Genomic DNA, 22,637 nt, shown 5'->3' with positions numbered 1-22,637 from the left:
GGCTGCCTAGACCATCCAGAGCCACCTCCTCCAAACCCCGAGGAGTGACTGTCTCTCCCCCAGCCATTAAGATTGGACCATCTTGATAATGTATCTTTCCTGGGGCTAGGGGAATGCCATGCATTGATTGGCTTAGGTCTGGGTTAGGTGCTGGTTCCTAAAACAAATACTGTGTAAAGAGCAGAATATAATTATAATTCAATTTGGCCAAATCAGGACCTGTGCTGGAGCTGAGGATGGAGCAAATCCCAGCAAAACTGCCTGGATGTTCCCCGATGGTGTGGGGTGGAATGGATGTCGAGGAGCTCACCCTAATATCTACCTCACCACAGGAGAAAGACTGGAAGGAAAGACACCAAAGTGCCAACAGTAGTTGTCTTCAAGTGGTGATATTATTGGGAACTTTTATTTTCTTTTTTATGCTTATCTGTATTTTACATTTTTGACAACCAACATATATTACTTGAATAACTTCTAAGAGAAACGAAAGCTATAAATATGAGGAAAAGCTGGTGTATACCACTTGCAATGTAATTAGCAGCTTGAGGAATTTCAAGCAGACGTGTTGGCAAACAGAAAATATGAATTTTCAGAATGGAACCAACTGTGCCTTGCAGAAGCTTCCAACTGCCTTTCTCTTGCCTCTGTTATGCAATTGTGGTCACTTCTACAGGCATAATCTGCGATCTTTGAAGGCTAATCTGGCTCAAAAGCACCAGTTCCAGTGGCTTGAATTTTCCCTTTGTATTAGGGAGTGGAAGATTTTTCAGCTTTCTCTAGAGATAATGGTCCTCGTCATTTTTAAATACCATGAGGTGGGTCCAGACCCCAGAAGGTGCACAGAGAGTGTGTGCCTCTTTGCAGAAGGACCCCGTATGCAGAAGTGGGGGTGCTGGCTCTATCTTCCTCCACTTCCTCCTGGGCAGAAGGAGCTGAGCATTCTTTCACGAAGTAGCCACCGCAGAAAGTCCCCGGCTTTCTCAACCTTCCTGCACCTCTCCACACGGGGAATCACAGTGCGAAACTGGCAACAGCCACCACGAAGGGACCCTCAGGTCTGAAGGCTCAAGGGCCTTGGAAGGTGCAGTGGGGCATGCCGCATGGTTCCCAGCTGTTAGATGGTGGGCATTGGAAGTTCTTCCTAGGACTCACGAAGAGACTCCCACTGTTCTTCCACGTGTGGTTTTCCTGGAAAAGAGAACTCCTCATTGCTGCACTGGAGAAAGATCCCGACTGGCAAAGTAAGGTAAGGTTGTCCCATGCCAGGCTAGGCTATGCATTCTCACTTTGATTTCTGCTTGAAGTTGATTCTCAGTTCTGCATTTTCAGACACTTGATTATATCTGATTGTGCTCTTCTGGAGTTACTCTGTTGTGATAATAGGCAATAAACTGGCATTTTAATGTCATGATGAGCACTATACTTGCAAAAAGGAGCGGAAAGCTCCAGGTTAAGCAGTCATGGCACTCTGGTCTCGGTAGAAAAATACAAAGCAGGGGAGAAAGTGAGGCCAGAAGGTGGATATTGAACAGTCTTAAGGAATCATTTTGTGTTTCTCTTGGAAATGTCATCCACTCTGCCAGAATAGACATTTTACAAGAGTAAAGACCTTGTCTGTCTTGTTCAGTGTCATATCCACAGCGTCTAGAACAGTCAGAGATACTTAATGCGATGAATGAATGAATGGAAGGCTGGCTAACTGGCCTTTTACTGAGGGTCAGTGTCCTCTGGGAAGTCTTCTCTGACCCTTCTAGAAGATTAGATTCTCTCCTCTGGGTTTCTATACCGTTTTAAATTAAAGCACTTAACTCACAGTGTTGAAAGTTTTTGTTTATGTATCTGTCTCCACTGAAAGACTGTGAACTCCACAAATGCAGAGATTCTGCCTCATTTTTTCATTTACCTATAGGTGCTTTGCACACAGTAGATACTTGTTGAATAAAATAATAAGAGCGTGGCAGCCTCATAAATATCTAGCATGTGGGAATACTTTTAAGTGGATCAGGATCTTACATTAACCATGACTCCTTTGCTTTTTCAATGTTGGGGATGCATTAGCAAGTTCTTGTTCTTTGCTTTTCACGGCTTTTGAGGGAATAACCACCCTTCTATTTTCAGCTGTTATTCCAATACTCTCTATATTTGCTGAACCCACAAAAGGTGCTGAGTGATTTCAATGAACTACATTTCCAGGATTGGAGTGGCCATCTCTTGATATTACATAGACAGGCACCTTAATGTCATTAGCAAACCATCTGCAGGTCTTAGGGCAGGTTGTATAATTTCCAGGAGGACCTCCTAGAGACAGCACATGCCTCTTGAGTTGCATAGATTCTTACAGCTTTGGTCACACAAGCTGAAGCCCCCAATCTGGTCCCCACTCACTTTTGGCCTCTCTCTTTTGTTGCCTACAGTCCTCCGTGCACAGACCACACTGCCTCTGACAGGTAAGCCTGCCTCTGACCAGGCCACACTTCCTTGGGGTACAGGTGAGGATTTGTATGGCACCACTCTGACCACCCTGAAAGAGTAAATGGCTTCATGTGACCCCAGTCCTGGATCATCCAGAAATAATATTTAGTGTTTTAAGACCAGCAATCCAAAAGTCAAGACATAGATTAAATGGCAAACACATATTTAAAACGAAAGCAAGTGGAAAGTCTGAAACAAAAGTTAGATATTCAAGTTATATAAAATTGGCAATAACCAGAGGATGGTGATGTGGGCCTGAGCACAGTTTGCTACAGCCAAGGATTCCATATTCTCTGTTAAATGTATGTGGGCTTGAGCCTGTGCATGTGGATGGCTTAAGTGGCCAAGGAGGTGATGAAAAGGAAGGTAGGAACTTTACAGTTCTATTGGAAGTTTCTTTGAGTATTGGAGCAATTCTCACTAGACCAGAGTGATACAGCTCTGCATTTCCTGGGTACACATCCAAGATTTATGTATTCTAGCCATTGTTCCCTTATCTAAGGACCACCCTCCCTTCCCAGGAGGCCTTGCATCCTGCACCTGTGCTGTCACCTGGGTCTCTCCAGTTGTGTTACACACTGAGAATCCTTGTGATGACTGGTCATTTGTTCTGCGATTGGGTAAATTCTCCATATCCTGCATCTTGATGGCTTTGAAAGTCCCTTATCATTTAGGTCAAACCCCAAAGTTGGCTGGGGTCTAGATTTAGCTAACCATACCTTTCAGATGCTTGTGTTTCCTTAAATCAGGTTCCTTGTTGACTGTTTTCCTTCTGCAGGCATCATTTACAAGGTTGCCTTTGTCAGATGTGCTGTCATTGCCCGTCCACAGTGCCAGTTTCTTTGCACAGTTGTGGGTTTCTAGAGGGCCTTACTTGCTTCTGCCTTCCTCACACAGCCTTACTAAACTTTTTGGTGCCTTTGCTTTTTCCAGAAGCCTTCTCTTGCTACCCTGTGTCTGTGCTTAAGTAGGATCCATCCCAACATCTCCTGCCCTGTCTTTTCATGCGAGAGAAGGAAGAATACTTTCCCCACATCCTCTTCTTGATAAAAGAAGAGGAACTTGCCTTTCTTTAACCAAAGGTCTGTGGTTTTCATACATTTCCTCCAATTCAAAAAATGTGAAATTGATTTGTTTTTGCCATCTCTCTCATGAACTATACCAGGGTTCACTCCTGCTCCCAGCCTGAAATTAATAAAGTAAATTTTTTGAAGACAAGGGCCCTATCTCATTCATCTCTGCAGGTCCAGCTTTTATCACAGTGCCTGATACATGATAGGTGCACAGTACATGTTTATTGAATGAGTGAATGAATGAGTGAGGGAGTGAGGGAGTGAATGTATAAATTGAGAAACTGGGTTGGGTCATATATTGCAAAATTCTAACTGATTATAAATGATTTGCACATTCAAAAGTGGTTTGATGATAATATAGCTGGGATTTTCAAAGTCAATAATTTTCTTTGTCACTGATATTTAGAGTGTAAGTTCTTTTGAAAAATACAAAATATAATTACAAATAATGTTTGAAAAAATAGCATTAGTAACAGTAATATATTTTCTCCTTCAGAATAAATTCATTAAATAAAGAGAGAAATATAATGGCCATATTTTTAAAAAAAATCACAAGGATATGTCTTAAAACAGCCATTGACTCCACAAATATGATTCAAAATTCTATGCCAATTCTAAAAGGCAAATACAAATGCTAATGAAAATAACCAAGAACACTGATAACTTGGCATAAGTGGACTTTGCCATGAAAAGATGCAAGTCCATCCAAATGGAAAAAGAATTTTCTGTGATAGGTGGGTTTATATCTCTGCCAAAGGAACTTTATATAGGCTTCCTATGATTGAGAGAAATCAGTTATAACTGATTATAAGTTAATAATCAATTCTGTGTTAAGTAAAAGTTCTCAGAGAAGGCCAAAGGTTAAGTTATTCCATGGATTTTCAGTTTCAATTATAAGATTTATGTAAATCATACAGTTTTCAGATCTGGAGAGCTGACTTTTCCTGGCATGTATAGTCAAGTATAATATGTCTCTTGCAAAGACACCTAATAAAGATGGAAATGTTTAACCAAGCAATGTATATTATAAGCAGGTGTCAAAACTAAGGGGATTTTTTTCGTCAATGAAACAAATCACAGCATATATAAATGGCTAATGAGAATAGGTATAATTAAATTAATTGTTACTTTAATTTGGGGAAATAGAATTAAACCTGACAAAAAGTTCACACTAATCCCCAATGGGTAAGTCAGAGAGAGAAAACAAAAGAGCTTCATGGAATCAGCTGATTTCAACTTTGCCAAGATTGTACCGATAAAGCATCTGGTTTATGGCTAGAGCCAGGCATGGCTGCGGAGACACAAAGGGTGTGTCTTGTTGCTTTAGGATGGGGCAACTATCTTACCGACGCAATGAGAGAAAATCGTTGACTATGGAGTGGAGTATGGCCTACTAGCAAACCACAAAGCTCACTTTTGGATGCTGTGTGTCGTGTTATAAGCTTTAATAACATTAAGGTCCTGCATGGGCATTTTAACTAGTTTAATAATCGAAATAATGCAACATTAGAATAACGGCAGCACATTTCAAAAGTAAATGTTACAAGATGAACTCAGTTGAGACAAACCAAATGACCAAAGACAAAATCCTCTCAGATTCTGGGAAATAGTATTGGCAATGAATCATATGCTCAGCAACGTAGAGATTGCCATTTGCTCTTTGGGGTTTATTGGTATCAATTGACTTTTGATAATTGATGAGAGCTAGGCAGGATGGGAGGAAGGCCATGTGTTTCCTGCCTGCAAGGTAACTGTCATAAGATTCAGGATCGTGTAAACTCCGTGATGTCAGAAATTTGGTGTGTGTTGCCCACTGTGGTAACCCCAGCACTTAAATCCATGCTGGGGGCACATAGGAATTTGCCAACTTATTGAATAAATATCCACTTGCTGAACCCACCACTTTTGTTCCTGGGCTAGTTTCATACCAATGCAGAGAACTCCATTCACATAGAATCAGATGACTATTTTAGCCAGTGTATCATCGTTTCTTATAAATTCATTATTAAATTTTCTATTAAGATTCAGGAAATATGTTATTTGTTACATATGACACCATTATAGTTAGTATTGAACAGTCTTTGTCTGAAATCCTGGAATGACCCCTCGGCCTTATTTCTATCTGTGTGTATATATTAATATATATATTAAGGACTGTAAAATATGTCATTATATTGTATCATCTTTGTTCATACAGGTATCATTGTTAATAAGTTAGAGTCACACACATTTGTCATCATCTACATTATAAAGTAAAAAGAACTTCCTCACCATTATTAGTAGCTACCTTCTTTCCAATACTTCCCTCTTGAATATTTATTTATATTTGAGGTTTGGGAATTAGTTTCACCCTGCCCTTGTCCACAAGTGGCCTGGCTTTTCAAAATCTCATTGCGTTCAGAAATGATGCATGTGCATATTGTGTTGAAAGTTGTGTTTTTAAACATAAAGTATTTTAGAAAAGGACAACACTCTATTAAACCAAGGTAATGAGTCTCTAGATTAACAAATCTTATGAGTACTTAAAAGAATGTCTGTAGATCAAAATTTTGGTCAGAAAAAAAATGGGGAAGAAAGCTGGAGAATTCCCTTTCTGTGAAAAGAGGAAGGTTAAGACCCAAAAAGTTAACTGCCTGGGAAACCACTCATAAGAAACAGGTGTCATTTTTTTGTCTTCAGGAGTCACAGGATATAATTAAAGAAGCTTTGTGATTTCACTCAGTTCTCATGTCATCTCTGTGAGCTGTCTCCGGAAGGTGAACGGTCACAGCTGAGATTTAGTAAGTGCTTATTCTTGATGTGAAGTGCCTGGTACTCAATAAATATTGGCTACCTCCCTTCCTTCCTGCCCACTCTGAGAACAACAGAGGAGATAACCAATGCTTCACAGACTTATTTTTTTCCCCTTTTTTTCTGAGACAGAATCTCACTCTGTCACCCAGACTAGAGTGCCGTGGCGTCAGCCTAGCTCACAGCAACCCCAAACTCCTGAGCTCAAGTGATCCTCCTGCCACAGCCTCCCGAGTGGCTGGGACTACAGGCACATGCCACCACACCCAGCTAATTTTTTTCTCTTTTTAGTAGAGAGGTCTTGCTCTTGCTCAGGCTGGTATCAAACTCCTGACCTCGAGTGATCCTCCCGCCTTGGCCTCCCAGAGTGTTAGGATTACAGGCGTGAACCACTCTACCCAGCCTGGAGTGATTTTTAAAACATCAAAAAAGCCAGTCCCTAATTAGAGCAAAGGAAAGATATGTTTAAAGAGCAGAGGGCATGTTTACTGTGGGAGAGGAGAAGGTCTGCTCATCAGGGCAGGGTTGTAAGAGCCGTTCTGGAATGGCCTTTCCAGCAGCTGCTGAGCACTTGAGATCATTTCTGAATTTTTTCCTCAGTTGATGGGTTCTTCCTAGCCATGGTGAGTCAGATTCTGGCCCTGACCTTAGTGGCAGATGCTGCCTGCCTGCCTGTAAGCACCTAAAAAGGAAAGGCCCTTCTCTCTTTCAGAGATCAGAGATCGTTCCTCCTTCAGAAATTCCATGTGTTAGATTGGGGGGGTAGGGGGAGTCTAGCTGGAACCCTGGGAACCATTCTTAGCTACCTGGAAATAAGGTTGTAGCTGGTAGCTGCTTTTCCCTGCCCGTATTAGTGTGTTCCGGCTACTGTAACAACATACAACAGATTCGGTCGTTTAAACAATAGAAGCTTATTTTCTCACAGCTCTGGAGGCTGGAAGTCCAAGATCAAGGTGCCAGCAGGGTTGGTTTCCTCTGAGGCATCTCTCCTTGGCTTGTGATGGCCGCCCTCTTGCTGCCTCTTCTTAAGGTCTTTTCTCTGTTTATCTGCACCCTTGGTGTCTCTCTCTGTATGTCCCAATCTCCCCTTCCTAAAATGGCACAAGGACGTCCATCAGGTTCAATTAGGGCCACCCTAATAGCTTCACTTTACCTTAATTAAATGCCCTGTCTCTAAATACAGCCACATTCTGAGGTCCTAGTGGGTTAGGACTTCAACATATAAATTTCGGGGGGGCACAATTCAGTCTATAACACCTGCTCAATTGCTCTATCTTTTTACAAACAATAATAATTAAATGTGTTCTCAGAAATCAGAAGAGCTGGGTTTGAAGCCATTAGGCAGCAACTCCCTTCAGTATTCCTGGGCTGCCTCCTCTCATGAAGCAGGGATGAGAGCACTGCCCGTGCTGCCAGGCTGGGGGGACCCGGTGAGAGGATGTGTGGGGAGCCCTGCACATCCGTCAGTGCTGGCCGTCACTGATGTGAGGGCACCTGGCCCAGAGGCTGGGAGAGTGGGCCCAGGGGTTGGACTGCCCGGTCCAAATTCTAGAGTCACTGTCATGAGCTGATTAACCTTGGCCAGGTGACTTCCTTCCTCTGTCTCTCAGTTTTCTGTTTTGAAAAATGGGAATAATGATAGCCCTGATTTTACAGGCTTGTTGTGTGGCTGAGAGAAGTCACACACACTAAAGCTGTCTCGTAGTAAACAGCCAACACACGTTTTCTACTATTATGTCTTGGTCATCACCCTTCTCTTACGCTTCCTCTCAGTCCAGCCCCCTTACTCACAGCCAGGGCCTCCTTGGTTTTCTTCCAAAGGGGGGGTGTCAGTTTAGCAGCGGTTGCCTTGTGGTCCCTGAAAGGTGGAGAAGTGAGAAATTTTCCCAGCCCCATGACCCAGAGCCCATGATGAGGCCAAGGTAGCAGTCACCTTCCTTGAAAGGAATCTGTCTCACTCTGCCCAAACTCCCTGACACGTCCCCGCTGCTGAGCTGGAGGGCACAGGATGGGGATGAAGCAGGGACTCCCACAAACTCATCAGCCTCAAAGTGTGTTTTCTGCCATTGCGGAGTCACCAGTGCCATATTTTTGTACTGATGTAGACATAAAGAAAGACCAGCCAAATGAGAACAGGCAAAGGCTGTTTACTCAGAGCTCGTGTTGTGGTAGAGACTCACAGGCGGGCAGAGGAGAAAGCTTTACAGTGGGAAAAGGGAGGGCTTCAGGTGTGCCGGGACTGGAGGCTGCCGGCATGGCTGTGGGCAGCTAACCAGAAGTGGGGCATCCTGTGCAATTGGTGAGGGGGGCATATTTGGCTTTTTCTGGTTAGTCCTAACTTGGGATTTGGACAAAAATGAAGAAAGCTGTCAGTTATTAATCAAGTCCTGGCCATTGGGGTCTGATTGTTACCAGAGTTGTTGTTTGCTTCCTGGATTGTTGCTAGAGATAGCAATCTGACTTCCCGCAAGTCTCACTTATAGCAGGCTGGCTTCCTAGGCTGGTTACCGTGGATAATGGGTTGCTTTCCTGGTCTGGTTGCTGCAGGTTGTGGGCCAGAGTTCTATTTTCATACATGGTCTGGCCATAGCTGCATGTTCAGTCTCTCACTGAGGGCAGCAGGGGTTTGCCTGCAGCAGGGCTCCTGGGATGAGACCTCGCATGTGTCATTGTCTTTGTAGATACCCAGGCCAGTCCTTACCACGCATCTGCTTCCTACGGGACTTGTGCAGAGTAGTAGTGGCTGCTTCTGATTTTGTCAGGGCCCTTGTGGATATAATGTAATTATTTGCTGAAATCTCTTGGCTCCAGAGTCTTTTTGCAAAGCTGAGCCCAAATAATACTTTGGGCTAGAAGGAAACAGACGTACCCCATTTTAGAATTTCAGAAGAAGAAAAAGATGCCTCTAAGAACTATGGCTAGGTGGAGTTAACATGGGTCTGGTTGCCACTAGCCTCTGAGAAGGAATGTGAATTTGAAGATGTAGGGGGGGATTCTTTCTGGATGTATAATCCTGAATAAATTACCGATCTTCCTGAGGTCTCATAAATAAATTAAAGGCAATAAAACCTGCCCTCATTGATTTTGCAGATTTCCAATCCTCCAGAGATTCCATGTATATGAAAAGTATTCTAAGTTACTCTCTATGTGTTAATAGTAGTGTCTTCATTGTGCAAATTTCTCCTTTGCTGGGGTCCCTGCTCCAAAAACAGAGCTCGTATCAAATGCTACTACGCACAGGTAGGCATCTTATGTTGGCTCTAACCGGTGCCATGGGCTGCTCCTAACTTTAACATGCAAGGCTCCTTATTGTTCACAAAGTGGATTTTAACTCTTGGAATGGTATCAAGGCCCTCCAAATCTGGTCCTGGCTTTAGTCTGTCCCTAGTGTTCTAAATAAGCCTTTTACTCCCACAAAACCCATCTACTCATTGTCCCCTGGACATACCTGGTATGTTCCACCTTGGGTCCCTGCTGTTTTCTTCTGCCTGGAATCTGCACAGCTCCTCTCCCCTTCCCGTCTCACCCCCATCCCTGCTTTGCTCTAGTTTTCATCCTTGAAAGGCCTGATTCAAATCTTGCCGCCTCCAGGAAGCCTTTGACTGCATCAGATGACAGTGATCCCTTTTATTTCTGAACAACCCTCCCATAGCACACTTGGCTTTCTTACTCATTTGGTAAATGAGTAAAACTAGACATGAAGATTTTGGTTATTATTATCTAAATGCATTGTATTCTGCATTTTTCACTGGACAACAAACTTCTGTATGTTGGTGACTATTTTACTGCCTTATAACCTCACTGCTTAGGATTATGCACTGTACGTTTCAGTGCTCAATGAGAGTTGGTTGAGTACAATGAAGAAGCAATGTGTCACAGTGATTAATGTATTACACATGTTAGAAAACTAAAGAAAGGGGTCCCTTCCTGGTTTCAACAATAAATAGTTCCCTGAAACCATTTCAGATCCAGAGGGAAGGGGGGTTTGGTAGTTTAGCCTTTATTATAGCTGCATCTGCAGTAATTCAGGGGATCAGAATAAAAACTTTCAGAGTTTTTTTCTAAAGAAAGCACAACAACAGTTATTGCATGCTCTTATGCAGGGTTTTGGGACTTGGAGCACAGCTAGGCAGAGCCCGGCCATGGCCCTCAGAGGGTCCTGCCAAATGGAGTGGAGCAGGTGTGTGGGTGGTGAGCTCCTTGCAGGCGCAGGGAGTCTTGCTGAGCAGGAATGAAGAGTCCAGCAGGGATGCTACCGAGGATGACTGGGATTCTGGGCAGAGGAGGGATGAAGAACAAATAATGGAAAATTAGCCCATCAGCTGGGCCAACCCTGCAACAGTGAGCCCAGGAGTGTGTGTGGTTGAAAGGCCGAGCAGACAGGGAGGCCCTCGCCATTGAGGACTCTGCCAGCAGCAAGCCCCCCAGCAAGTCTGGGGGTGAGAAGCTGGGTTTCAGGTCCTGGGAGGAGGCCTGGCAGGACTAGGCAGGCTCTGTGCTAGGGAGCTGGGGGTTCTATTCAGATCAGCAAGATGAGGCTCAGGTATAGGGAAATAAACATGAGGACATTTTGGGGTTGGGGTGGGAGCAATCGTGTTCTCAGGAATAAGGCAAAAGCCCGAAGCTCCAGGCCCAAGTTCAGAGCCGCCCCTTGAGGATGCGAGTGAGGATAATCTTGCAGATCAAGAGAGAAAGGGTGTTGGTGCCGCACGGCTGCAGTGTAAGGCACCAAGAACCGGAGGAGCGAAGTGACTTCAATATCTGAAGTCACTGTCCTTATTAGCAGCAGATCCAGGCTTAGAGCCTGGTGCATGTGATTCCCCCAATCCAGAGTGTTCGTTTCCACTTGCCAGGGTTCTCATACGGACTTCACTGGGGCCCCCAGTGTCCACAGCAGTGCCCTGAGGGCAGTTTTGGGGTGTGCTCTGGGAGTGAGCTACTGAGGAGGAGGCATTTAATGAGAACAGACATGCATTTTTCTGTTTAATGTTGGGGTGGTTCCTTGTGTAAGATTTTGACTGAAAAGTCTGCCCCCAAAGAAAGCTTGACAATGCCTTTGATGATGACAGTGACCATAACAACTTCAAATCCTCTCTGGAGAGCTGGAGAGAAGAGAAAATAAATTCCTGGAGTTCAAAGGCATGACAATGGCTTCAAAAATACATGAGAACAAAGAACGTTCTCCACAAAGGGTGACAACACAATATCCAGGGGGAAAAATGATGCCTTCAGTGAGGGGCTTCATAAGGAGTTATGGGATTTTAGATTCTCAGGAAGTTGGAATAGTTGTATATCCATTGTGACATGCCCTTTAGGAAATCAATATAAAAATATATAAAGGGCCCATTTGATATACTTTGAAGTCTAGAGGACAGAATAAAGGACTGGAAACCCATTTAAGCTAACTTAAATAATAGAATGTGTATTATATTTTCAGAACCCAAGGACAGAAAATGCAGGGCATTTCAGTGGAATCAGAAAAGCAGGAGTGAAGGTTGTTCTCTTTGTCTTGCAAGGGCTTCTGTGGCCTTCTCTGGGGCCTCGTGGCCTCACGTCTCTGTGCTTCTTCCTACCACTCTCTGTCTCTTTCTTCTGCTCACTCGCACCATGCCTTGGCTGTCAAGCCAGTCATACAGTATCACCCTGGGACAACAGTCTTTGTGTGCCTTGGGTTGGATTTCTGAGAGACAGATTCTGATGGACTCGGCACGGTCTGCAGAATGATTTTCCACGAGTGAGATGTCCCTCACCTTTGATGGGGAGGAGGAGATGCTACAGTTCATGAGGAAGGAGCCAGGTAGCAAGGGCCGCAGGGCCCATCACCGTGGAAGGGGTGCAGGTAGGGAGGTAACGGTCCCTACCTCCACTGTAGACTGTCATGGCAGCAATGAGGACAACATAATTTGGGGGTTCCCAGGCTACCACACAGTGTGCTGTTCATTGCTGTGCACATTTGAGAAGGCTATATAAGGTCACTACATGCCTTCGCATTTCAGGGGTCACATTCCCTCGGCAACCCTGAGATTCCAGTACCTTCCTAGATGTTCAGTCTTCTGGCTTCCTAAGAACAGAAACAATATTCCTACAAACGCGGTCCAGTTGGCTGGTCAAATGCAACTGGCCAAAGGAGAACTCAGAGAATGCATTTTCTTGATCTTACATTTGACATAAGCTGCTTCGTTGTGGTTGAGAGGGCAGGCTCTGGAGTCGTACTCCCAAATTCAAATTGTGGCCCCACTATGCCGTAACCATGTGGCCTTGAGCAAATGATTTAGCCTCTCTAAATCTTAGTTTCCCCATTTGTGAAAAGTTCATAATAAAACCACTTGGCGAGAAATAAAACATACTCCGGGATAGTGAGAAATAGGCTCTGAAAACGGTTTTTGATCCCTAGAAAGTACTCAGTAAATGTCACCAGGATTGCCATTGTAATTGTTAATTTCTCTTTTATGTCCTGTGGACCTAAATGAGTTCAGGGCTCTGAGTCAGTGGCTTCCTTGCATCCCTCACAGCTCTGGCCCTCGCTCTTTCCTGGACCTTCGTACATACTAAGTGTTAACACGTGCTTGGTCGTTAATCAATTGGCTGACAATGTAGTGCCTTGCAATCTGAATTGAAGAGATTCTCACAATCGAAGATGGAAAAGAATGCATAAGCAGTAAAACCTTGACCTGAATTTATGCAATTTTTGCTGAGTACCAAATAGTACCTCTTTCAAACCTTCATTTTGGATGATTTGCATATCTGCCCCTCCCCTGAAATGAAAAGAAGGCCCAAGATGATTTCTCCAGTTTCTTCAGTCTCTAGCAATACCATATTAAAATTGTCACCTTCTATACTGCAGAACATGCAATCTGTTCTTTGAGACTGGACACAAGATCAGAGAGCTGAAAAACCACACAAGAAACTTTAACACGGATTCACCCTTTCTTGTTCTTTTCTCTCCCAGGAGCCAAGCTACTCCCAAAGATCATGAACTTGTCTTCTGAGCACTGCGACATATCAGACTGGCTGAGGCTAGAGGCAACAGTGAAGGCCTCTGTCTACGTGGTCGCCTTCTCCTTTGCCACGTTCATCACTGCCCTCATTATCGTGATAGTGTCACAGAACTTGAACCTGCGGAGAGAGGTCTGATACATCTTCCTTTGCCATCATCTGCTGTGCATCTCTTCCTACTGCGGTCTGGGGATTGTTTTCCAAGGCATGCGGGCCGTGCTGGCCAACAGCCCCCTGCTGATATGCTGGGTGGTGTTTGGGGCACAGCTAAGTGTTGGAGAAGGGATTCTCTTCACTCTGGCCTTGATGGCTCTCAACACTTACGTGGTGATTTGCTGGCCACTGAAATCTCCGTCCTTTGTCAATTCAGTTAAGTATAGGATTCTGGCTGGGACTTGGGCAACAGTTATACTTAAGAATGTTTGTTTATTCCTCATAGAGAGCACTAACCCCACTGTGGTTTCTGTTTTTAAGTCTGAACCCCTTTGCCCTGTGATTTTGAATGGCACTGCTGCCAGGGCCATTGGCATGGTTTTCCTTTTCGTTTTTTTATCTGTCATTCTTGTAAGTTACTCTCTGATATACCAAGAAGGGAAACGTGCTGGCCATTTTAATAGGTCGAATATCAAAGCAAGGAGAACGATCCTTATTCATTTAGTTCAGATCAGCTTACATGTAATACCAACTCTCGTATTCATAGGTTTGGGGAAGGTGTGTGGGTTGTTTTACTTTGCCTTAAATCTGGTGCTTTTTGGCATCTTTGCCTTTGCTCAGTGTTTTAACCCTCTGATCTATGGGCTCTGGAATAAAGAGCTGCAACACAGATTGCACCGCTGGGTGTGCTGTCAGCTGTGGCCCAGCCACGCTGGGAACAGCAGAATTTAAACAAAAGCTCAGCCATTTTGAATCAGCAACTCCAGTCCTGTTGGATTCATCGGCTAAGACTAAGGACTTGCCTTTCACTTAACTTAAAACTGGTGCCTTGATTTGATTTTAAAAGCAATATGAGTAAGTCAAAGTTATTTGTTTGGCTTATAATCTTCACTCCTGCGTACATTGAATTGGCCTCAGTGAAATCATTTTAGTGTCTTTAATTTTAAACCCAGATCAGTATTTTTGGCAGCATGTCCTACTGTGTTTGAGTAGTTTGGCAGCTCTTGAGGATGTACTTGTTTTTTAGAAACTGAGAAATTGTGGTTGCTATGAAGATAAGAAATTGGCTATTCCACTTATATTAATTAGAGGTAGGTTTGGCTACATATAACAATAGAAACAGCAACCAAAGTATCAGTGCCTTCAAAAAGTTAGATTTGTTTCTTTTGTAAAAGAAATCTGGAGGTACACTGTCCAAGCCTGTGTGGCAGCTCTGCAGTCAACATGCTTATTCTCTTCTGCTGTGCCACGATTAGTGTGCCACCTCATGACCCAAGAGGGCTGTTAGTGCTCCTTCCATCACATTCACTTTCCAACCAACAAGAAGAAGGAGCAAAGACAGGATTGTGCCTTTCTTCTGCTTGGAGCATTAATTGAGTGCTAAATGGTAGTATTATACTTTCAAATGCAAATTATTATTTAAAAATTAAAAATTTTTTGAATTAGGAATTTATACAGTGTAAAATTCAAAATGTTCAAAACAATATTTAGTAAATGCAAGTTGATCTCCTCCACATTTTCCTAGGTCTCCAGCTCTCTTCTAAGAGTCAACAGATATCAGTTTTTTGTGTGTTTTGCTCAAGAAATGATCTACAAAAGGCAAATTTAACGAGAATTTCTCATTTGGAAGATAATTTTGGTTTTAATATCTTGGATTTGGATTGGAAAATTGTTTAAATTGGTATTTAGAGTAATAGTTTATGTCACGAATAATAGTTCATGACACAGCAGTAACCAATTTCATGATGTGAAAATCCTTTGTGCCCTCAGGGAAACTTAAACTTGGGTAAGATGCAAAAGGGAAGGGGAGAGAGGAAGTGGTGGCTAAAGTTACTTGAAATTAGTTGAGAGTCCTTATAAAATGTTCTTTTCTCACATACAAATCGTGCAATGATATTGAGTTTAAAGTCAGAAAGTGTGGGGTTTAGGGCAAATGTTCAGAGAAGACACAGTTTTCAAATAGCTCTAAGAAAATACTTAAGGAAATATTATGAATTATCGCAAAATTTCCAAGGTCTTATGAACAGTTCATTTACCACAATTGCAACCACATTATTACTGCAGGAAACTATTTCTGCCTTCTATCTATATATGCTATATAAACACATATCGACTAACTTAAGAAGAAAGTTGGGCAAAATCTATAAAAGCGAGAATAGAAAGGTAGTAGTTCATAATACTCATTATAAGAAAATGCTGAATGAAATCCAGACCATTGTTTAGAAGAAGTTTAAGACTGTAAAATCAGCCAGGCATGGTGACACATGCTATAATCCCAGCTATTGGGTGGGGTGGAGTGGGGGGCATGCCTGGGCCAGGAGGGTCACTTGAGCCAGGGAGTTTGAGGCTACAGTGAGCTATGATCGCACCACTCTACTCTAGCCTGAGTGACAGAATGAGACTGTGTCTCTCTCTCTTTTTTTTTTTTTTTTTTTTGAGACAGAGTCTCGCTTTGTTGCCCGGGCTAGAGTGAGTGCTGTGGCGTCAGCCTAGCTCACAGCAACCTCAAACTCCTGGGCTTAAACGATCCTACTGCCTCAGCCTCCCGAGTAGCTGGGACTACGGGCATGCGCCACCATGCCCAGCTAATTTTTTCTATATATATATTTTAGTTGGCCAGATAATTTCTTTCTATTTTTAGTAGAGACAGGATCTCGCTCTTGCTCAGGCTGGTCTCGAACTCCTGAGCTCAAGCGATCCACCCGCCTCGGCCTCCCAGAGTGCTAGGATTACAGGCGTGAGCCACTGTGCCCAGGCAAGACTGTGTCTCTTAAAAAAAAAAAAAAAATTAGCCACACTTATGAATTTTAAGCAGCTTTTTTTTTCTCTGAGAAGGTCATCTATGTCAGCAGTCCTCAACCTTTTTGGTACCAGGGACTCGCCTTCACGGAAGAGCATTTTTCCATGGACAGGGATGGTTTTGGGATGATTCAAGGGCATTACATTTATTGTGTAGTCAAACCTCTCTGCTAATGACAATCTGTATTTGCAGCTGTTCCCCAGGGCTAGCATCACCGCCTCAGCTCCACCTTGGATCATCAAGCACTAGATTCTTATAAGGAGTGTGCAACCTAGATCCCTCGAATGTGCAGTTTACAGTAGGGTTCACACTCCTATGAGATCTAATGCTGCCGCTGATCTGACAGGAGGCGGAGCTTGTGCGGTGACACCAGATGGGGAGTGGCTGTACATACAGATCGAGCATCCCTCACCTGCGCTCACCTCCTGCAGTGCAGCCCGGTTCCTAACAGGCTATGGACAGGTCACTGGTCTGCAGCCCGGGGGTTGGGGACCGCAGGTCTATGTGGCCTGAACTGCCCGCCTGATGGCCAAGCAAAGACATACATGTGCAGTCAAGAGAAAACTGCAGATCTACCGCTGGCAGGGGTGGGGAAAGGATGCCAGAGTGTTCTTGTGAGCCAGGAGGACTTATGGGAAGGATCTGGTCTTGGGGTTGTTGGAACAGACCTGTCCAGAAAGCTTCATGCCTAAGGAGAGAAGTCCTCAGCACAGAGAGGCTGGAGGTTACCTCTGGCAGCAGAGGATGAAACGGGAAAGAGAAGCTCTTGTCCAGAGACAAGGATTGCCCAGGGGTCCAGAGGATCCCAGAACATGCCGTGGAAAAGAAAGATCATCCCTGGGAATCTGCCCTAGCCGGAAGATGCAAGCATCATATTACCTCTGCTTTTTTAAAGGATGGCCTTTCCCGCCCCTTCCATCTCCTCCCAATCTCTCTTCTGACTCTGGAGGAGTCACAGGCGACCTGGGCGTATGGGAAGCTGATTAGAAGCCTTAACTCCCTCTGCAACTTTAATTCCTTGTAATGTAGCATAACATATCTATATATCCACATAAAGGTTCTCGGGATTAGGACAGGGACGTCTTTGCGGGAGTGAGGGTGTTATTCAGCCTATCATGTTTACTAAAGCCAGATTGTTCTTTGAAGCTGAAAATGACTGAAGGATTTTTTGTCATTTAAGAGTGACTAGGCTGGGCGTGGTGGCTCATGCCTGTAACCCTAGCACTCTGGGAGGCCAAGGTGGGAGAATTGCTTGAGCTCAGGAGTTCCAGACCAGCCTGAGCAAGAGTGAGACCCCGTCTCTACCAAAAATAGAAGCCTGGCTTGGGCTTTATTATGCTAAAGAAACCTCTGCCAAGGTTTTTAATTTTTATCATGATGAAAAAGTTGTGGTTTGTATAATTTCAGAACAAACAGACCCATGGCTCATGTTTCATAACTGTCACAGCTGACTCCACGACTGATTTCATGGACGGTCCCATCATGTTTTGGCATTTACGAAATGTGCCTTTCTCTGGGGATTTTTAGGAGTGGGGGCAGGAGCACCTCTGTTCCCCTCCTCACCTGCTGCACACACCCAGCATTCCAGATGGCCATGGAACCCAGGGGTCAGTGTGCTAAGGGTGCTCTACAATGTTGCAGCTGAAGGGAGAAAGACGCCCTGAAGAGACCCCTGGTCCCCCGTCCTGCTTTTTAGGGGGTGGGGTAGTCATTTCCTTGGGGGCATTTAGGAGGCAGGCATATTGAGAAGGGCAGAACTCCTTGGCTAGATGGGGGAAAGGTCAGAAATTGAAGGCAGAACTGAAAATAGCAGGTAAATTCTAGAATGATGCTATGCAGGGTTAAGGAGTTGTGGAGGGCACAGGCAGGACTGGGATCTGATTGGCAGACATGGAAGGACAGAGCTAAAAAGGTGGAACCTCAGACAGACCATGGTTCATGCTACTAGCTGTGCCACCAGCTGCACCTCCAGAGAGCACCGTGGTGACAGGTATGGGCAGAGCCGACTCCCTGGAGAGCCACAGTGCCCCTCAAAGCACTCAGTCCCTGAGAGATTTATCAGTTCTCAGTGCCTGAGGCAAAGATGAGACCCCAGGGGCCATGCCGTGTCCCCGGCCCCTGCTGCTGGAGCCGGCTTGGAGACAGTGCCTGCACATTTCGCAGGAGGAACTAGATGGCTTTAGCCTCAGTAAGCTTAGCTACTGCAACTCTCTCTTCTACTAAGGAAGAAATGGGTTAAGAATTCAAGACACCTCACCACATTCATTGATCTCTCTCTGCTCTTTGATTCCACAGACAGGATGGTCTAGGAGCCAAGCCGGATGGTTTCACATCGGGTTCCAGGCTCTTAATGGATCCCTTTGGGCGGCAATACCGCCGGGAGGGACAAGCGCAGGGCACAGGGTTAATTCCCGCAAATCCCTCTTTTAAGTGGCATGAGCTATGTGCCATCTGAGTTCCATCTTTTTAGCTTTTTCCTTCCAGGCCAGTCTCAGGAATCCCACCCTCAGTCCCCAGCCATCTGCCCTCCTGGACTGGGGCTGGCGTCACTGTTCTCTTTGGGGATCACCTTACTGGCCTCAGCTGGGGTCAGTGATTCTGACCAGCATGACAGATGCACAAAGCTGGTGGGACCTCAGCTCCAGGGGCCCCAGTGGCGAGGGCGGGGAGGGAGGAACCTGGGACAGTGCAGGGCTAGGAAGGGAGCTGTTCCTTTTCTCATGCCAGAGCAGTGACTTGGCGCTATTGAGTGGCTACTGTCTGCCAGGCACTTTGCAAATGTGATTGGATCAAATGTCACTCCTTCCCTTCTGAGAAATTCAGATGACTAATTTGGGGCTGGGCACTTTCATTGTCTGCGAAAGAAAACTTTATATAATCCGGAGCTGGAGGCAGATGTTTCTTTAGCATAATAAAGGCCAAGCCAGGCTTAGCTGTTAAGAAATGGCGTTTGGTGAAACAGACCAGGATAGATATTTCAACAGAAGAAAGTGAAGTGGGAGGATTATGAATCTTTCCTGGGGATCAAGAAGGGGAGTTAGAAGGAAATTAATTTTTCAGGGTAAGGTGTTTTGATTGTAGGTATTTTAGGACAGAACCTGAAGCCTAGAGTAGAAGCATCCTGCCAAAGGTCAGGCTGTAGCCCTGGGTGCTCGGGTGTAGACTCCGACTACCTGAACCGGGACCAGGGAGGCGGATGCTGCTTGGAGAAGCCCCGGACCCCACGAGCCAGCCTGCTCAGACTAACTGGGAGGTAGAGGCTTTCATTCACACACTCATTCTACAGATCTTTATTAAGCACCTATGAGTTGGAGGGTAGGGTTATACTGACAAACAAAATAGATAAAAAATGTTGTCCTTATGGAGCTTACATGACAGTCACAAAAGACAGACACGAGACACAATAAACAAATTATGTCATGTGTTAGAACATGAAAAATGGGACATTTTAGGACAGAAAGGGACAAATAAGAGGGAGTGGGAGAGCCACTGTTAGTGGCAGTCCGGGTAGGCTTCCCCAAGGATGCTTGAGCAAAGCTCTAAGGATGTGGGAGTGAACCATGGGGATTTCTGTGGGGAGGAAGCGCCAGACCCAGGGGACTACAGGCATAAAACCTGTGAGGCAGCAGTGGCCTGCTGCAGGGGGTTCCGGGGGCAGTGGGTGCAGCAGACCTAGCAGGGAGGGGAGAAGGGAGGCAGCTCCTCGTGTGGGCCCCTGGGGCTCTCACCCAGAAGGCAGAGCAGGTAGGATCTGACTGGGTTTAACAGGCTAAGGCTGGCTGCTGCTTTGAGCATCGGTTTGGGGTTGGGGGAGGTGGTTGCCATGTGGTTAGGAGCAGGGCACAGAGCTGGAGTAGTAAAGCATTTCAACCGGGCACCTGTCAATACCCTTAACTGCTTCCTTGCGTTTCACAACTGCCTGCAGCCAAACATAACGGGGGCCCTGGCAGCACACCTCAGGGTGATTTCACAATCAAATATAAGACCATCCCGACATCCAAAAAAACCTTCAAAAATAATGTAATCATCTCAAGTCTCTCAGGATGGCCTCAAAGCAGGATCCAATCCATGACCCATAGCAGGGCATCCTACAGGTTGTCTCCACTCGTCCGTCTCTGTCTCAAGTCCTGATGACAGCTGCTCAATAACAGTCCTGCGCCCCACCCCCAAATCACCCCTGCTTGGCTGGTGTTTCTCTCAGGCCTCCCTTCCCCTTCACTTGCAACTCCTTTCCCTTCTAGGTTTAGCTTTTTCTTCTGCAGATGACTTCACATTCTATTCTTATTACTCTTCCTAAAAGCCGGTTATATAATAAATGTTTAAATAAGCCACAAAACATTAAAGTTAAAAAAAAATCCACCAGTAAACCAACCAAACAACAAACATCTATCAGGGCACGGGGCAGCATTTGCTGTTAAGTTGCAGGCTCCCCTGCTGCCGGCATCGTGGAGGCATGGGCGAAACTTGCTCTTTTGTCAAAAGTTTCAGTTGGATAAAGGACCAGTCTTAGAACAGTGGATCTCAAACTTAATTGTGGCAAAAAAAAGGGGGGTCACCTAGAAAAACTTCTTCAACTGGTTAAAAACAGCAGTTCCTGGTTGTCGATCCTACAGACTCTCATCCAGGGCCAAGGATCTTAGAATCTGCATTTGAACAAGCTCCTGGTGGGTCTGGGGCCACGGTGCATAGAGAATTTTTTGGGAGGTGGGCGGATGTCCAGCCATCTCTGGGGACCCCTCTCTAAACACTCACTGGTCAGATTTGCTGGATTGGTCCCCAAACCCCACACCAGGGGCTTCCTCACCCCGTCCTCATCCTCCAGTATCCCTGAGAGGTCACCTGGGACGTTCTTGCAAATCGGAGGACCTAGACCCCAGGTCTGAGCCAGCCGTCGGCCCTCCTGGCTGCACCTACTACCAGGCTCCAGCCTGTTTAGATGGAAAACTAGAAAGCACAGCCCTCTTTCCAGACCACGTTACTGAGCACACCTCAGCTGCTTCATTCTGCTGGCTGTGAGGTTTTCAACTTGTGACAAGGAACAGAAGGGACGTTTTGTCACAGCAAGGAGACCCTCACCAGCATGTGCCTACCCAGGACTGCTCTGCTGGGCGTTCTTCACCAGCTTAGTCTCGGGGGACCTGGCACGTGCTGTGGGGGGCTCTCCTGTTTCTGGATGCTCAGTTAGAGAACCGCTGGGAACATCCTCACCCCGTAAAAGCCTTCACTAATTTGTCCTTTCTCCGAGTTCCTGGCTCCTGCAGGAGTTTTAGTACCGCAGTTCCTTAGGTCTCTGGAGGGGTCCACACCGCCCTCTGGCGGCGGGACGGCACTGTGCAGCCCTTTGCTCTGGGCGCGAGGTTCCGCGCCTGTGCTGAACCCGCAAACCTCTCCCACGCATCCCGCTCTGCCTGAGCCCTCCTGGGAGCTCAGAACCAGGCCTAGGAGTACAGGGTTAATTACTTTGAGGGGCTGAGAATTCAGATGATGTGGTATTAGGCATGGCTGTGAATAAAAACTGGGTCATAATCTAGCTACTTGGGTGGAGGCAGTCCTGCGTTCACGTGGGCTCTCAGAGACCCCGGCCAGTGGGGCAGGAAAGGAGTGGATCCCAGCTGGGCCAGGATGGGAGAAAGGGCCTGGGTGTAGGACTAGAGACAACTGGCATTGTCCAAAGGGGGGTTATGTGTCACTGACATTGGGCTCATTAAGAGTTTTTAATGGCTAAGGAGGCGGGTGAGGCCTGGGCAGTGGGAAACCACCAGGAGGCTGAGGCCTGAGCCTACAGCTCAGAGGGTCTAGCGGGAGATAAGGGCCAGCGAGCTAAGCAGAATAAGCCAAACCCTGCTGCTCTCATGGGGAGAAATGGTTTGAAAACCAAGGGAGCAGGGAGAGGGGTCTTGGTTGTCATGGCAACCAAACTGCTAGTTGTTAAAACTGTCAACTTGAAAGAAATAAATGACTCTTTACCCCCACCCCGCCCCCTCTGCCAAGTTATAGGGCATCCCAGAGCCATGATTAGATGATAAATAGACAGACCTGGATCAGCTTAAAATGTCAGCATGGAAGAGAGGGTCACAAATGGATGTAAGATTTTTTAACACACAGCAATCCTGCCCGCTGGCGAACCGGTAGGGAGGGGAAACTTTTATCATAATGCCCTGAGATTATGCTAGGAAGGGGGCCTTGAGTGTGCCTCTCGGGATTTGGAAGTCGGAAGCCTGCACTGATGGGATTACCAGCTCTAGGAGCCCCATTCACTCCCCAGAGGGCATCAGGAGTGGCAGTCTTTATGGACATGTTTGTCGTCTTCTCGTATAACAAAAGGAATTCTATTTTATTAGATGTTTTTCTTG

The 22,637-nt window shown here is 45.5% G+C and overlaps 1 protein-coding gene across 1 annotated transcript; it reads left to right on the top strand.

Annotated features, from left to right (window-relative positions):
• Window positions 1-833: 833 nt before the first annotated feature.
• Window positions 834-15,614, top strand: LOC123643445 (component of Sp100-rs-like). Its single transcript, XM_045558990.1, has 2 exons — window positions 834-1,241; window positions 13,285-15,614. Exons 1-2 carry the CDS (start codon window positions 1,094-1,096, stop codon window positions 13,467-13,469), a joined length of 333 nt encoding a protein of 110 aa, XP_045414946.1. The 5' UTR covers window positions 834-1,093; the 3' UTR covers window positions 13,470-15,614.
• The last annotated feature ends 7,023 nt before the right edge of the window (window positions 15,615-22,637 follow it).

This window comes from Lemur catta, chromosome 8, assembly GCF_020740605.2.
Source record: "Lemur catta isolate mLemCat1 chromosome 8, mLemCat1.pri, whole genome shotgun sequence".
In the NCBI taxonomy this organism is placed as follows: domain Eukaryota; kingdom Metazoa; phylum Chordata; class Mammalia; order Primates; family Lemuridae; genus Lemur; species Lemur catta.
The sequence above is the reverse complement of the archived record's forward strand: the minus strand, read 5'-3'. Positions and strand labels throughout refer to the sequence as shown.

What these genes read in the sequence shown, in the direction of transcription:
- LOC123643445 (XM_045558990.1), top strand. Translation starts at nt 1,094, where the DNA reads ATGCCGCATGGTTCCCAGCTGTTAGATGGTGGGCATTGGAAGTTCTTC. An exon ending in GAAAGATCCCGACTGGCAAA is followed by an intron (nt 1,242 to 13,284) that starts GTAAGGTAAGGT and finishes TTTCTCTCCCAG; the next exon opens with GAGCCAAGCTACTCCCAAAG.